Source organism: Chroicocephalus ridibundus, chromosome 5 (assembly GCF_963924245.1).
Source record: "Chroicocephalus ridibundus chromosome 5, bChrRid1.1, whole genome shotgun sequence".
NCBI lineage: Eukaryota > Metazoa > Chordata > Aves > Charadriiformes > Laridae > Chroicocephalus > Chroicocephalus ridibundus.
In genome coordinates this window covers 8,405,986-8,421,048 of record NC_086288.1, presented here as the reverse complement: position 1 = coordinate 8,421,048, position 15,063 = coordinate 8,405,986, and the positions used below count along the sequence as shown (strand labels likewise).

Here is a 15,063-nt window from a genome sequence, read left to right as displayed (position 1 = left end):
GGTCACAACAACCCCGTGCAGCGCTACAGGCTTGGGGAAAAGTGGCTGGAGAGCTGCCTGGGGGAAAAGGACCTGGGGGTGCTGGTCGACTGCCAGCTGAATATGGGCCAGCAGTGTGCCCAGGTGGCCAAGAAGGCCAACAGCATCCTGGCCTGTATCAGGAACAGTGTGGCCAGCAGGACTAGGGGAGTGATCGTCCCCCTGTACTCGGCACTGGTGAGGCTGCACCTCGAATACTGTGTCCAGTTTTGGGCTCCTCACTACAAGAAAGACATTGAGGTGCTGGAGCGGGTCCAGAGAAGGGCAACAAAGCTGGTGAGGGGTCTAGAGCACAACAAGTTGTGGCTGAGGGAACTGAATTGTTCAGCCTGGAGAAAAGGAAGCTGAGGGGAGACCTTATCACTCTCTACAACCACCTGAAAGGAGGTAGTAGCGAGGTGGGGGTCCGTCTATTTTCCCAAGTAACAGGAAACAGAACAAGAGGAAACGACCTCAAGTTGCACCAGGGGAGGGTTAGATTGGATATTAAGAGACACGTTCTTCACAGAAAGGGTTATCAAGCATTGGAACGGGCTGCCCAGGGCAGTGGTTGATATACTGGTAGTATTTAAAAGACGTGTAGATGTGGCACTTGGGGACGTGGTTTAGTGTTGGACTTGGCAGTGTTAGATTAACAGTTGGACTCGATCTTAGAGATCCTTTCCAACCTAAATGATTCTATGAACGCCAAAAGGTGTTTCACAGGAGGCCACGAAAAAAGTAGAAGCACATTTTGACAGTTAAACAAACTTAGAGTGAAAAATCAAAGCAGTTACCCAGAAGTACCAATTTCAGTGTTTTAGAAGCCACACCCCTGCCTGTTACTGGGAAAGATAGTTAAACCATTATTCAATAAAAATACCAGCCACAAAAAAAGATGGAAAGAAGCAGTAAAGGCTGACCAGGTATGCAGGGTGTATGAATTTCTTAATTTTTTTTTCTTCACTTCGTGACCTAAAAATGCACTTTATCTCTGTACCTAGGAAAGGGGTCTACGTCCACTCTACAGATAAATCCAAGGCCACAGGGCAGACCCATACAGAAGTAGGGAATTAATGGAACATGCCTGAGGAAAGCCTTCCAGTGCCGATCACAAACAGCAGACCAGAGCTGCCTGCTTTCCTCAGCCTCAAAAATGAAACTCTTGTGTCTTCATTTTTTGGGGGGGGTTTGTTGTTGGTTTGGGGTTTTTTTCTGTTTGTGGCTTTTTTGATTTTTGTTTTTTTTTTAAACCTCAAAGAGTGTTAACAGTAGGTGATGGGAACTGGACAAGGAAATGGATGACAGTAGTTTAGTAAACCTCGAGGAAACAACCATTCAACTTCTTAGAGTTATTTTAATTCCTACTTTAAAAAAAAAAAAGCTAATTACAGTATATGAGAAGTCCTTAATCCAATTACAGTATATGAGAAGTCCTTAATCCCAATGCCCAGATGTGAAACTGCCCAGTGTTTTTCAAAAGTATTTACATTTACACAAATAAGAGACAAATTGCTCTGAACTGTCTGTGCAGTTTGTTTCCAGCTGCCTTAGGCACGATGAACAAAGATATCAAGTAACTCTTGTGGGGCAAAATGTATTTAAACAAACTTACCAGAAGCATCAGCATAAATGATCCCAGGTATATGATCAGAAAAAACACAGAAATCATAGCTAGAGTGAGAATTCCACGAATCCACCAATTTTTCCATCTATTAAAAAAAAAAAAGGGAATAAAAAGCAAGCAGTTATAAATGAAAATAAATACTACTTCCTTTACTAACTAGAGATTAAAGTGGATTAGAAACAGTGGGAGTTCCAGAAAATTTTGTGCTTAGTAAAACACAGAATCAACCAACTATATGACTAAACAGGATACACAGTAAAAGAAATTAAAGTTAGGCACCTTTCATCTTCCCCCGTGCTCCCCCCCAAACATCATTTGCAATTAAATGGATCGACCCCATATTGAAGCCATATAAAGCCTTACATATGAAAGAAAGGCTGCCAGGTAAAAAGTGTACGATTCTTTGAGGAGTAACAGACAAAAAAAAAAAAAAAAAGAGATGATCACCAACTTTCTGTAGCGACAAAGTAGCTATTTTGACAGGTAGAGGGTTATCTATTGAAAGCAGTTCTGTGCTCTTGTGAGCACTGGCACCGGGGCAGTATTCAAGCTGTGCAATACCTTGACATGAATTCTTATTAAAAAAACCCAAATGACTGGGAATTTTTGCTAGGTTGTTTCTTTTTTTGCAGTTTCTAGACTAACCAAAATGTTATTTTCCACACCCTCAACCCCTGCCCCCAAAGGTCAGTATCAGAAATAAAATCAAAAGCCCCATTCATTTAAAAAAAATAATTTAAAAATCATCATCACATGCTTCACTCTGCCATGAAAGTGTTTCTAGCTATCAGCAGTCTGCATTTTATGGTTCACATCACTTTTAAGTTTTTCTCCTCTGTTGCCTCTGTTTTTCCCTTCAAGAATTTTGCCTCTAAAAGTACACTGAACAAACTCATCATGAATTACTGCTAAACACAAAGCCCCCTACTATAGCTTAAAGACATGCTTTCTAATGTTTTGGTTTGTATCAGTCTTGTGTTTCACTGCTGCATCAGGAGACACATCTGATTCAGGGGATCCTGTTAGCTTTGCGTAATATTCCAGTTTTAAGATAAACTTCAACTACATTAATTTGATTTTCAACGATATTATTAATCAGCAGGTTAGTGGCAGCTAAAGCCACTAACTGGATTTGCCTTAAGTATCACAACAAAGGCACAACGGGCTTTATCACAACAGATGCTTTATGTTCCTCTATGATGTGGGCTATAGAGTAGCAGCTTGCTCCTAGTGGCATATCTATAGTGAGCAAGACTCCTTGAGAAGAATTAAACTTCCCTTCAGAATAATGTTAAAACACCACATAGTATCTTGAGGGTCTTGACAAGTGCAGCACTGGAAAGACAGCTTCAGTAAGAAAGACAACAACCTCCAGAACCTAGGAAGCCACCTGACAAGTTTATTGTATCTCCATGGGAAAGTTATGGATACTATTTCTTCTAAAAGCCAGATACAGAGAGAAACGAGATCTCTGAGAGTTATAGTCCAACTCACTCATGTTGCACATTATGACAACACCTCTGTTAGGACTGCCAGTTACTAAACAAATGGGTAATTTTGCATCTTGCATTCACAAAGCACCAAGAATTTAATTTTGCACTCAAAGCACCTTTGTGCAAACGCTCCGATAAAGAATTTCAAGCATGTGAGACAGGAAAGGTTTCACCCGCACTTCTTAGTTGCAGGCTTTGAGGTATCACCATGCAAGCACCCTTTGGAACAAGTCTGATTTGGAGACCTAATATTAAATGTTGCGGGAGTCTGGTAAGAGAACTCTGAAAGTGACAGGAACTAGATACTCCTTGCGGTGTGATGGCAGTAGAGAACATCACATTCTGCTCGCAGCTGGTGCAGTTTAGAAACATGCTTTTTGAAAGCCAGGAACAATATGTGTGTTTATAGCTCCCAAACAACACAGCAAAAACAGACAACAGATTAGAAAAGGAGCAAGTCAAAAAACCCTGTAGTTTCACACTGCTATTGAAGATAACTATTGGAGATCTTTTTTTTTTTTTTTTACAAGGACTCAGAAGTTTTTAATCGTAGTCTGGATTGGAGATCCTCCTTCTGACTCTTGCAAGACCTAAGTTGTGTCTAAAATCTACATTGTATATTGCTTGGTTTGTCGTATTGAACATAATGTATATTTGATACATACATTCATTTTACTAGGTAGTTTTTTTGGTGTGTGATCTATCACACACCTAACGCCTTTTCATTGCATTAATGAAAAAAATGTAATGTGAATTGCCACCTCCAAATGGATTGATGGATCAAGTGTTGTAAAGGGATTGTATAAAAAATTATACTAGGAACTTTATTCGTTAGCCCCCATGAATATGCAAGTCCCCACGATTATCTGTCTATACACATACACACACTCCCCCCCGCAAACATGCTAGTCCTTAAGCTCCTGTGAACAGAGGCTGGAGGCAGAAATCTAGGTTTGAAAAGACATGGCAGGAAAAAATTAAACATTGCTTTAAAAGGTAGGAAAATAAAAGCTATGTTGTATTTAACTGTAAAGAAAAATTATTTAGAAGTGGAAATGCTGTCACAAAAAGCTCACACAGAGAATTTACACTTCTTCCCTTTTCGTTTATACACAAATGCTGACCCCCCCTTAACCTTGGATGTAGGAAATCAGTTTATTATAACCCCCAGAATACCAATATCTTCCGGATATCAAACCCAATTGCTATTCTTTAGCCCATTTTATTGCAATGCTTAGACTGAGCAATGGCAAATGTTTACATAAACTGTAGCTAAACATTGCAGCAGCTAACTTAGAAATGCATGCAATGGTCAATCTTCAGGTATATGCAAAAAAAGTATTACACTGAATGGACTACCAAAGCATAAATAAACCAATGATATCCAGTTAAAGTTTATCCGTGATTTTTCATTCGTATCATACAAAATTTAAAACTGCAGTACAATCTGTAAGAATTAAAACTGCAACATAATCTGTAAGAATTTTAGCCAGCAGGTATTAAATTTGAGAACCGTTTGGTTTACTCTACCTGGCAGACAAGCCTGACAAAGCCCTTTTGAGGATTTCTGGAGTGCTGTCTGTTGGTGGAGGAACATCAGGAATGTCAGAATCGCTTCTAAGATCCAACTCACCAAGTCTTTCTTCCAAATCCACTTCCTAAGAAAACAAACACAACACACAAGGCTATTAACTACAATGTCAGAAAACAGTATCAGATCATAAATGTTACTTTAGGAACTGATAGTATCTACATTGCCTTCTAAAAAGACAACAATGGTGTACTAGCGAAACTGTAGATGTTGTAGGGACAAACGCATCCCAATAAATATTTGTAAGAAGGCCAGTACTCAGATGCTGTGACATTACCTGCTGCATTCAAGAAACTTCACAGTCTAGGCACTTTTTCAACCCATGTACATAAGTATGAGGATATATATTTCCAGAAATACTACAGCTGACATAGAACACATGAGTTCAACAGAACTCCCCAACCCTCTAACACATTCCCTCACCTACGTCTCAAACTAACCTTTTATGGAATAAGGAGAAGGGTCTTCTGGTGGTTTAATGTCATGTTAAAAAAAAAAAAAAAGGAAGTGTAATGCATGAAAAAAACAGTCCCTTTGTACGATGAAAAGAGGTTGCTGGCACAGTCTCGTACATACAGATGCTAGGACTTTCACCCTCCAGCTTGAAAAGAACGATACAAAAACAAACTGTGAAGTGACCAAGTGTCTTATGGACACAGTATTACTCAGAATAGTTTCTTGTACGACTCCAACTCTGCTGTTGTTTCTTCAGTACTCACTAATGACAACTCAGGAAGACATCATCTAGACAGACTGTGTGTCTAATCCAAATGCAAAACAGGCAGTACATAAATTTGGTGACAATGTAGAAATTGTCACCAATGGTCAGAGTAGAGTGCCAAGACTATTCTACCCCTCAGTTAAAAGCCAACACTAAGGGTGCTGATGATTTACTTTACTCCTTCTAATGATACAGACGCCACAACTCTGGGGAGTCAGAAGGCTGCAGTCAGCCCTGGCACAGCAGTAAGGCAGAGAGCTGTCTCTAGCTCAGCGTCTGGCTCTCTTGAGACCTGAGCTTCCTCCTGACCTCCCTGACTTGCCTCACCTCCTTACAATCCCAAACAGCTTCCGGCCTTCCCTGCCGCCTCAGGTTCATCAGTTCTTAACAGCTCTGGGGACTGTGAAGTAACTGCGCTTGAAAACTTTTTTCACCACCACTATACTGCTATTTGTCTCTTTCCAACTTCCTCATCGCAGATCTCTGTTCTTTCACCTTAATCTACTTCCATGAACACTGCTTTTCTATCCTACTTTTCCTTAATAATATTATTTTCTTCCCTGGTTCCAAGTATTTTTGGCATTTTGGAAGACGGCAGATGTATATCCACCCTCTCGCCCCCTCCATAAGGCACCCCAGAACTAAGGTGGCCTACAGTCCTGGCCATGGCATGGTTACTCCGTTTATAGGCCTTTTCCTCTCAATCCGTTGGCCTTTTCCAGGAAGTTACACTTCAGTGTAACCATTGCCTCAGTGACTGACCTCTGTAAACAAGACAGGTGGAAAAGATAAGGCTTTTCAAACCCGGCCGCCCAAAGCCAAGGAGGAAGCCTACAGCCGGCCTGGGGAGGGCCGGGGGCCCGGCCCCGCGCCCCGGGAGCTGACCAGGGTGCTGCAGGCCGGCTCTCCCCGCAGCCTCCCCAGGCCCAGTCACCGTCCACCGCGCTCTCTCCGAGGACAGTAGTTCGAGGGAAAACACCATCCTTTTCATCTTTAAATTGTTTTTAGCTTTTTAGAACCCGAGACCGTGAGCTCGCACTATAGCCATGCACAAGGGAAATAGGTAATGACGGGAAGAGTAATTCTCTTCATTAGTGTTAGGCCTGTTTTTTTCTCGTTCACTTTATCGTAACACACACATGCCCAAGATGAAATTCTTGAATGGATTTTACATCATTTACTCCTTTGAAAAACATGATCAATGCTTTCCTATTCCTTGAAACCCCACAATCAAATAATTATGAGACAGACATTGTCTAGAATTAATAAGTAAAAAGAGAAAATACTCTAACTGTGGTCCAGACTTCAGAAAGTACGTAGAACACCTGAAAAGCACATAAATAAATAAAAAAAATTGCTGTGCTTGCAACCTTGTTATTCAGAGATGTTCCTCACAGTGTTGTACCATAGCTTAGGAAATCAACTATACGCGTGACTGAGGGGGAAGGGATCACAGGTCTCTCCCAAAGCCGTGTTCCAACTACCGTGACCTGCAGTGGAGTGCAGCAAGCTATCTGTACAGTTCTAGAAGACACTACTCACTATGCAGATAACGGGCAGTAATCCTGGGCCTAAGACCACGATTTAGCGTCTTTAATATTAATCCCTCCTTGCACATGGCAGAGATGTTCTCTCTTTTAAGCACTCAGAACTAAGAATACCCCCAAACTTTTTTGTTCTATTTTTGTGCTTTTGGGATTGCAGAAAATGTTTCCATACTAAACTGGTGCTTAAACATTAAAAAAAATAATAATAAAAATTCATACTTCGTTTTATCTCTCTGTTATTTAACACACAACTGTCGCTTATGCACCTCATTAGAAGCAATGTTTTAGATTTGCCATTTCCAGCATCTGAATTCACAGGTGCATGGCATTTTTCCGAGTATCTGAACACCTTGAAGAAGGAGTCTGCGTTTATCCAATGTATTTTTCAGTAGCTCATGCTTCATATTGATGCTACTGGGAGCTTGGTTGGTGCAACCTGCAGGTTGCATAGAACTTGGGGCATTTGGTCTTTTTTTAGCTTTATATTGCTACAATACCCAGGGAGGCAAACCCCAACTATCTTCAACTTCCCTTTGTAACATACCTCAAAAATGACCTTGAATACTTTATTTTCCAGTTAATTGGTATAATGGCCACAGCCATTTCCTGAATAAGGCATTTAATTTGCTAAGTCAGAAGCCAAAGAGGAAGCTGTTCACTAAAAGCTAGTTAATCGTCTTCTGCATCATGAAGTGCTTAGAGAAGCCCATCACAAGTCTTTCTTGCTAATTGTTTTCTTAATTATTTTACATGATTTATTGTAAATGCTCCAGTTTACAGCCACAAACATCAACAATCACTATAGAAGGAAACACTAATTTAACCACTATCAAAGCCCTTAAAAAAAAAAAAAAAAAAAATCAAGACCCTTGCTACTTCAGATCGACCTTGTAGAAGCAGTTTTGGAATTCAGTATAAAACCAAGCAGACCCTTCTTCTCCTGCTCTTCAGGTTTGGGATCTGGCCAAGCCGAGCTCACAGTAACAACAAGGACCTGTGAGGGGTATTACTTGAAAAGCCATGGGTTTCGTACAGTAGGTAGGTGTTTACAAGGTTTTCAGAGGTTAATTGAAAACAGCAGAAGTTGTACTGTCCTAAGTGAATAAGACACCTTTCAACCCCAATTCAAAATTAAATGTTTGATCTGAGGTATTTTCATTTTTATAGAGTTTTCAAACTGCAGGTAACAGAGCCTTTTACATACAGAACATGTGCCACTCCCATCTCGATACACATCCTAAGTGACTGTAATGGACAGGTGTTGCAATGAGGTCCTTCCTTGCTTCTCTTCCTTTGAAGGCACACGTTCCCTCAAGAGAACCTCTCTGATCAGCTCATAGAATACAAATACAACAAGGCTGAGATGATGCAGGCCTAACAAGTACAGGAAAGCACACAAACATGACAATTATTCACACACTACAAAGAGCTCAGTGCATAACAAACATGCCTATCTGACACACTAAAGCGCTCACTGGTTTTCATCATTTCCAAAGTATCCCAAGACAAAGGTTTATTTAGTTGTAGGGTTTTGTTTTGTTTTAATTTTGGTGTTATTAAAGACAAAACTTTCACCCTTAAGCTAAATCTTCTGTACAAGACCTCAAATACCTGGCCATACAAAGGAGGAACTCAAACAGTCAAGAGCCTGAGCCTCCCTAACAGGAGTTCAAAATGTGACATCTTGCCACATGTTAAGCTTCCATGTGGATTTCTGCTTGCTGGCTACTTTGCAACAGCTACCAGAATACAGCCGTGTGTCATGCAGGAAAAAAGTAGACATGCCAACCTTTCATCATCTAAAAGAACATACGCATCTGAATTGCTGGTTTGTACCACATGCCTTCCACTACAATTAACACGTGCCAAGTGAACCACGCACAAGAATTATTTGAGTTACAAAGGCACGTGCAATGTTTTGCGGGTATTGCATGTTTTCCAGGACTCAAAAAGGAACTCCCCAGTAGACAGCAAATATGTTTTTCTTGGAGAATGCAGCATCTACGTGAAGAGCAACTGAGAAAATGAAGGCATTTGCCAACAGCTTATGTGAAAAAAGCAAGCAAAAGAATTTCGTTGTTGTCATTTTACCTGCATAAGCGTTACTTAAAGTAAGTTTTCTTCTCCAGCTTTGACCTTTCTGCAGTCTCTGTCACATGTTTCACAACAAAGTCAATAGTTCACTTAGACCACGTTCTAGCATATCTAATTAGATGTACCTTGATACCTTCCTCTGAAGTCAAGATATCAAAGTGTCGGAAGATCCTGAATAATGAAACCTTTTTTTCCGAACTGTTAAAGCCTGACATACGCAGAAACACAAGTGAGAGAACTGCACTCACTGAATCAAAGACTGAAACCTACAGATCCTTTACTATCTGCATCAGTACTATTTCACCACCACTTCAAAGAAAACAGAGGTTTGGAAATAGTCAGGCCTTATTATTATTACCACACTTGTGGCAGACAGACTTCTCTGTGAAAATTAAACAGATCCATTTTCTGCATATTCTAAAAGAAGTAAGACAAATTAAGTAACTAAGTGACACACAACAGACTCTATTGTTCCACCATAACTCATACTGCCATCAAGAATTTAATTTATCTCCAAGCGGGTTTGGGAAGTTTTGGGTATCAAAGACCCAAGTCCCAAATCCAGCTTCACAGGTCTGAGAAACTTGTCTAGCAATTGATTCCCTGGAAGGGCTGTCTCAGGGAACAGAAACAGATTTTTCAATACCGTAGGAGAAACAGTGGTCAGTGATTCTGGGCTTGTTTTAGTTACAAATAATTAACAATGACCCTAGGCAAACAGGCACTTGTTCCCATGGCCAGCAATGCAACTCGATTCCACTACACCCTCCTCGTGCTACCCCGACAACTATGCACAGCACAAAGAGGAATAACTGTGATTACTTCCAGGATATACTAATTTTTTCGAAGCATTTGAAAGTAGCGTCACTTGCTTTTTAGTAAAGGATGCAAACAACTGGAATTTTAAAAGGAGCATGAACACAGGCAGATCAATCTGTAAAACTTTAACTGACTTACACATATTAAGTATTTGAATGCCAAATCGTTCCTCTTGCTCGCAAGCACCACAGAGTATTCGTGAAGGCACTTTGACAAGACATTCTTAGGAAACGAGCGGCCAGGGCAAGCGGCAGCAAATTCCTAGGAAAAGAGCGTCCAGGGCAAGCAGCAGCAAATAAGAAAGGGACAGATGAAAAATCACCCCTGCCACAGGACAATGCAAAGAAAAAACAAACTCATGAAATTACAAAGCCCTGCAGGGCAAAACCTGTTCAAAGGAATTTTGCAAAAAGTCGTCGGTTCAACAAGCTAGTGAGCAACTGAAGATGCCGAGACTTGCAGAGCTTGGGAACTTCAGGAAGAAGCTTCACAAAGGGCATACCGTATTCCTTCATACAAACCCAAGGAAGTTAACTTTTATTTGAAATGATACGGATGTAGAAATGGCTACCAGTTGTTTCCAGTTAGTGGTAAAAAAACATACCAATGAGAAAAAAAACCAGCTTTGCTTAAATTCAGTAAGAAAGCAGCATCTATGGATATAGTAAATGTAACATGAGAAGTATCGGATCACATGCCGAAAACAGGACTGAAAGTACAAGAGATAAAAACCTCCAGACATATTTAGTGTCGTGGAGTTCTTCAGCAAAGACAGAGCACTTCTCTACTTTGGCAAACAAGGTGCTTTAAAGCATGTCACCTTTATGTATCTGGAAGTCTGAATTAATTGGGTCAACAAGAGCAGAAGCAGCACAAAGCAGTTACCATATGAAAGGAGACAATCAAGTTTTCTCCGTCATTACAAGTGAGGAAGAGGGTGATGTTTCCAAGCGCCATACAGGGAAGCAGTGGAAACCCACTGCATCATGGCCATCCTGAGTAGTTCTGAACAAAAGAACACATTTTGGGTCCAAATATGCAGTTACCATGCCAAATAGGCCATCTCAAAATAGGCAAAGGACAATAAGTTACCCACTTGTAAAGGTCAGGTGAGAGGTAGAGCAGGAAGATAACCATCGAAGGAGGTGTATAATGTGGCATCTGTGAATCCAGATGACCGGATGCTTCCCATCAAATCACCTATACCCGTGTACTCGCATTCAAAACTGACACGCTGATAGAAAACTCAGTACAAAATGCTAGTTTATCTTTACAGTTACCAACAGCCCTAAAGACAGCTCAATATGTAAAAGCAATCCTTAATGTCACTTGTGAGCCATGACAAGGGTCACCGGTGCTGTGTGCATCACAGACAGGTTGAACGACTCTAACAGGAACAAGGAGGGTCCCCCACATAACCCATCAAAAAACCTTCTGTGCAGTGGAAGAGGCTCTATCAAGCAACCATCACAACTGTATGCATATTGAAATTCATCTCCTGTAAGCAACATCCTAGCTGCATACACAGCAGCAGAGTCCTTTTGATTCAACATCATCTGAAGCTGGATGAAACGCTAGACTGCTGAGCAGCTAAAGTACAAGTGCAGTAGGCCTATAGGCAAGAACCGCACTTCCCTCTCTGGAAATCATGTTGATAAACCAAGAATAACATTAGGCAAGTTTGAGGTGCACCCTTCTGAGGTCTGGAGAGGAGGCTTTGAACTAGAACAGTTCTTTGAAGGCTGTGCACCTCAGAAGTGAACTTAGCCTACAAAATAAAGTAAACCTGAACAGCTCCACAGAAAAACAGCTTTTTGAGCACGCTGCTACAAGAAATCATGTTTAAAAGTTAATTCTTGTCTACAGAAAAATACTCTCTGCCCAGCTATAGTCTAAACGTTACCGTATTCGATCACAAAGCTCAACGCAGCACAGTACTGCAAATTTTCAAGTTCACTGGCTCTGAGTTACCACAACCAAAGCACAGAAAAAAACCTGACTATTGAATTTGACTTTCCAATTCCCAGCCACAACGCGTAAGGCAGACTGCACACTCTGCAGCTTCAACATCCGTGCAGGTTTAAATAGTCACCGATTCGGGAGCCCTCCATCATGCATCGCAAACTCCATTTAGCAACCAGAAAGCTTAATTGTAGTTACCAAAATGAGAGCACCTCTTTCATTTTATTCAGATGATTAGCAACTGCGATGTGGTTAGCTTTTGTAGAGATAAGCCTTAATTCCACGGCAAACAAAAGAACAGCACCGTGGCTGTTTTGCCACTATAATGAACGCCATGCATAGGCTCAGTATTTCGAAAACCTCTTGCCCTAGCAGAAATGTCATACTGTAAGTCCTTTCCGGGCCAGAGGTGAATGCCTATCACTTGAAAGGCCATAAAACAGAAACAGTTGCCGGGGAAGTGCTGACACAGCCTTTACCCGGAGCCGGCCACCATCCCCTGTTTGCCTCCCAGCTCGCACTGGCCCAGCCGCCCTGCGGCGTGCCCTCTGCCTGCCCCAGCTCCTGGGGCGACGGGTGAACCACCACAGCCGGGTCGACGGCGCCGAGCTTTTCCCGCGGGCCCGCAGGAAACCCGAACGCTCCCGTTTCGGCCTCGCCGCGGGGGAGGGGGAGATGGCAGCGGGGCAGGACACGCGTGGGCCACCGAGGCGGCTTGGCAGGTCGCCTTTCCCCTGCTCCCGCCGGGCAGAGAGAGCGGCGGCGTCGCGGCACGGGGAGGGCTCCTCTCCGAGGCCGGGGCCTGGCCATCGCTGCGTGGGGGAGGCAGCGCTGCTTCCCGGCCCCCCCGCGCACCTGCCCCAACGGCTCCCCCGGCCGCACGCCCTCACCTTGTCGCTACCCGCCGCCGCCTTCTCTTCCTCCTCCTCCTCTTCTTCTTCTTCTTCCTCCTCCTCCTCCTCCTCGGCGGCCGTCCGCCGCCGCCGCCGCGCCGACATCGCGCCGCGGGAGCCCAACGCCCAGCCGGCGGCGAGCGGGGCCGGGCCGATCGGGACGGGGAGGGCGCGGAGGCCGCGCCGCGGAACCCGGCCTCCTCTGAGGAGCCCGGCGCTACACCCCCCCCTCCCCGGGGAGGGGGGCGCTCTGTCCGCGGACACCGCCGCTACGGCTCGGGGTGGGGGGGCGCGGCCGGACCCCACCGCCCCGGCAGGGGAGAAGCGCCGGCGTCCCCGCGGCGACGGCTGAGGCGAAGAGGGCGGGGCGGGGTCGCCCAGGTGCGCCCGGCGCTCCGCCCCCCTCCGCACCGGCCACGCCCCCGCACGGCGCAGGGGGCGGGGCCCCGACGGCCGCGAGCGACGCCGGGCCCGGCGCGGGGTCCCGTTCTCCCGGGGCGCCGTTCGTTCTCCCGGCCCCAACCGCCTTTCTCCCGGCCCACCCTACTCCCGGTCCGCTCCCCGCCGTTCTCCCGCGGCGCACCCGCAGCCCGTCGGTGGAATGCCCCGGGAGACGGGGTCAGGCACCTCCTGACAGCCCCGGCGCCTGTGTCACCCTGCGTCCACAGGCGAAGTGCTGCAGCCCGTGCGGGCGTCGCTCGCTGGCTGCCTGCGGAGAGCTTTGCTTTGCTCCGGGGTGCGGGTGCCCACCTGCTGTGTGTCCGTTTAAAACGGCAGGTTCGGTGCTTGCCCCGTTCCTGCCCCACTGTGCCACATGCCCTGCCAAGCATCGTGCCGCCAGCCTGTATAGAAGCGTAACGCACCTGCCCAAGAGCTCACAGTCAAGAAAAACGCTCCGCAAGGGCAGTTACGCATGCGCTGTAACAGGTATCACACTGTCCGCTCTACCTTCCTCTCAAAATACGCACTGTTTACCAGGCAGGAGCTGCGCAGAGGGTGCGTGTGAAAGGCACAGAGTGCACAGGCCCTCTTCACCCAAGCTGCACCTGTGTGGGAGACATTGGGGGCACGGCAAAGCAGGACACGTCCCTGTGCAGGGATGAGCAGACGCTGCTGAGCACTGTGACCTGACGAGCTGTCACCCCTATCTGTTGAGACTTGCTACTAGCCGGTGTCATCCCGGCCCTCTGGTCCAGTTCAGATGGCTGTGTTGGAGTGCCTCTCAGCCCTAGCACACTGCTGTCGGGTGATCAGGAGAGCAAACACTACCCAAAGCCCGCTGAATTCCTCCACCCGCCCTGTTACAGCATCGGTGTCCACATGCTGGCTTACTGTGTCTGCAAACACAGGGCCAGCACCTCTTGCAAGGCATCGCCTAGCAGCGTCTGCTGTCATTTATGTTATCCCTATGGTGACTGGTTTCACCGAGCTTGATTGGTTTTATTTCATGATTAGTTTTATTATGCAAACAATGTTATTATTATGTCCCTCTGAAGGTATGCTTGGTATGTTTTTAATGACAACGCTGTGGTTCAGGAAGTTAGAGTGAGCTGCTGTGAGTGGACATGGATTATGGCGTTGATAAACTGACTCTGACCCTGCAGAGTGGACCCTGTGGTGTTCAGGAAGAACAGCCGTTTCTCAGAAATGTTTTACCCGTGCACCGCTGACAGTGTCGGGAGGTAGAATGCCTGCAGTGTCCTCAAGTACGTGCAGATATCTGGTGTGCTAAGAGAAGGACTGCACCAGCAGAAGGCAAACCAGAGACCCAATGCCAGACCAGAGAGACCACAGAGGCACAATTTCTGCCATTGGGTCCTTTACGGACAAAGGTGACAGCAGCAGTCCACTGCAGATCAGCAATATGGCCATATGGCCTGGATCCTCCAGCACTTTACTCTTACTAAGTGTAATTTTAAATGTATTTCTCTGTAAGTGAAATATTATGGGGGGGAATGAAGTCAAAACCCAGCTTTCCTTCCTCAGAATGTGCGAAGGTGGAAAACAGTTCCCCAGCAGGGAAGAAAGCTGGGTGCAGAGTGGATCCCAGTGGGTAACAAAGCGTCCTTTCCATTGTCTCCTCTTGCAGTATGTTTCTACTGTTGAGTTTTTCCTTGCAAGCTTTCTCCAGTAAAGTTTTCAGGAGAAACCATGGTTTCCCTTACTTCAAGCACAAGATGTGCGTTTACTCTGTTGGCCCTGCAATGAGACTAACCATCTAGAAGAAAGCATAAACATTTATTTTTTTTCTGCACAGAGAAAATAAGGAGTGCTTTGTCTGGTCTCTGCAGCTTTACC

At 44.7% G+C, this 15,063-nt stretch overlaps 1 protein-coding gene across 1 annotated transcript in view; it reads right to left on the bottom strand.

Annotated features, from left to right (window-relative positions):
* CDS1 (CDP-diacylglycerol synthase 1) overlaps positions 1–13,121 on the bottom strand; it is a 34,146-nt gene extending 21,025 nt beyond the window's left edge. Inside the window, exons 1-3 of the mRNA XM_063337191.1 lie at positions 12,763–13,121; positions 4,669–4,796; positions 1,634–1,730 (exon numbers count right to left, since the gene is read on the bottom strand). Of these exons, the coding sequence (XP_063193261.1) occupies positions 1,634–1,730; positions 4,669–4,796; positions 12,763–12,870 (333 nt within the window). The 5' untranslated portion in view covers positions 12,871–13,121. The remainder of the gene's footprint in view (positions 1–1,633; positions 1,731–4,668; positions 4,797–12,762) is intronic.
* Between the last annotated feature and the right edge of the window lie 1,942 nt (positions 13,122–15,063).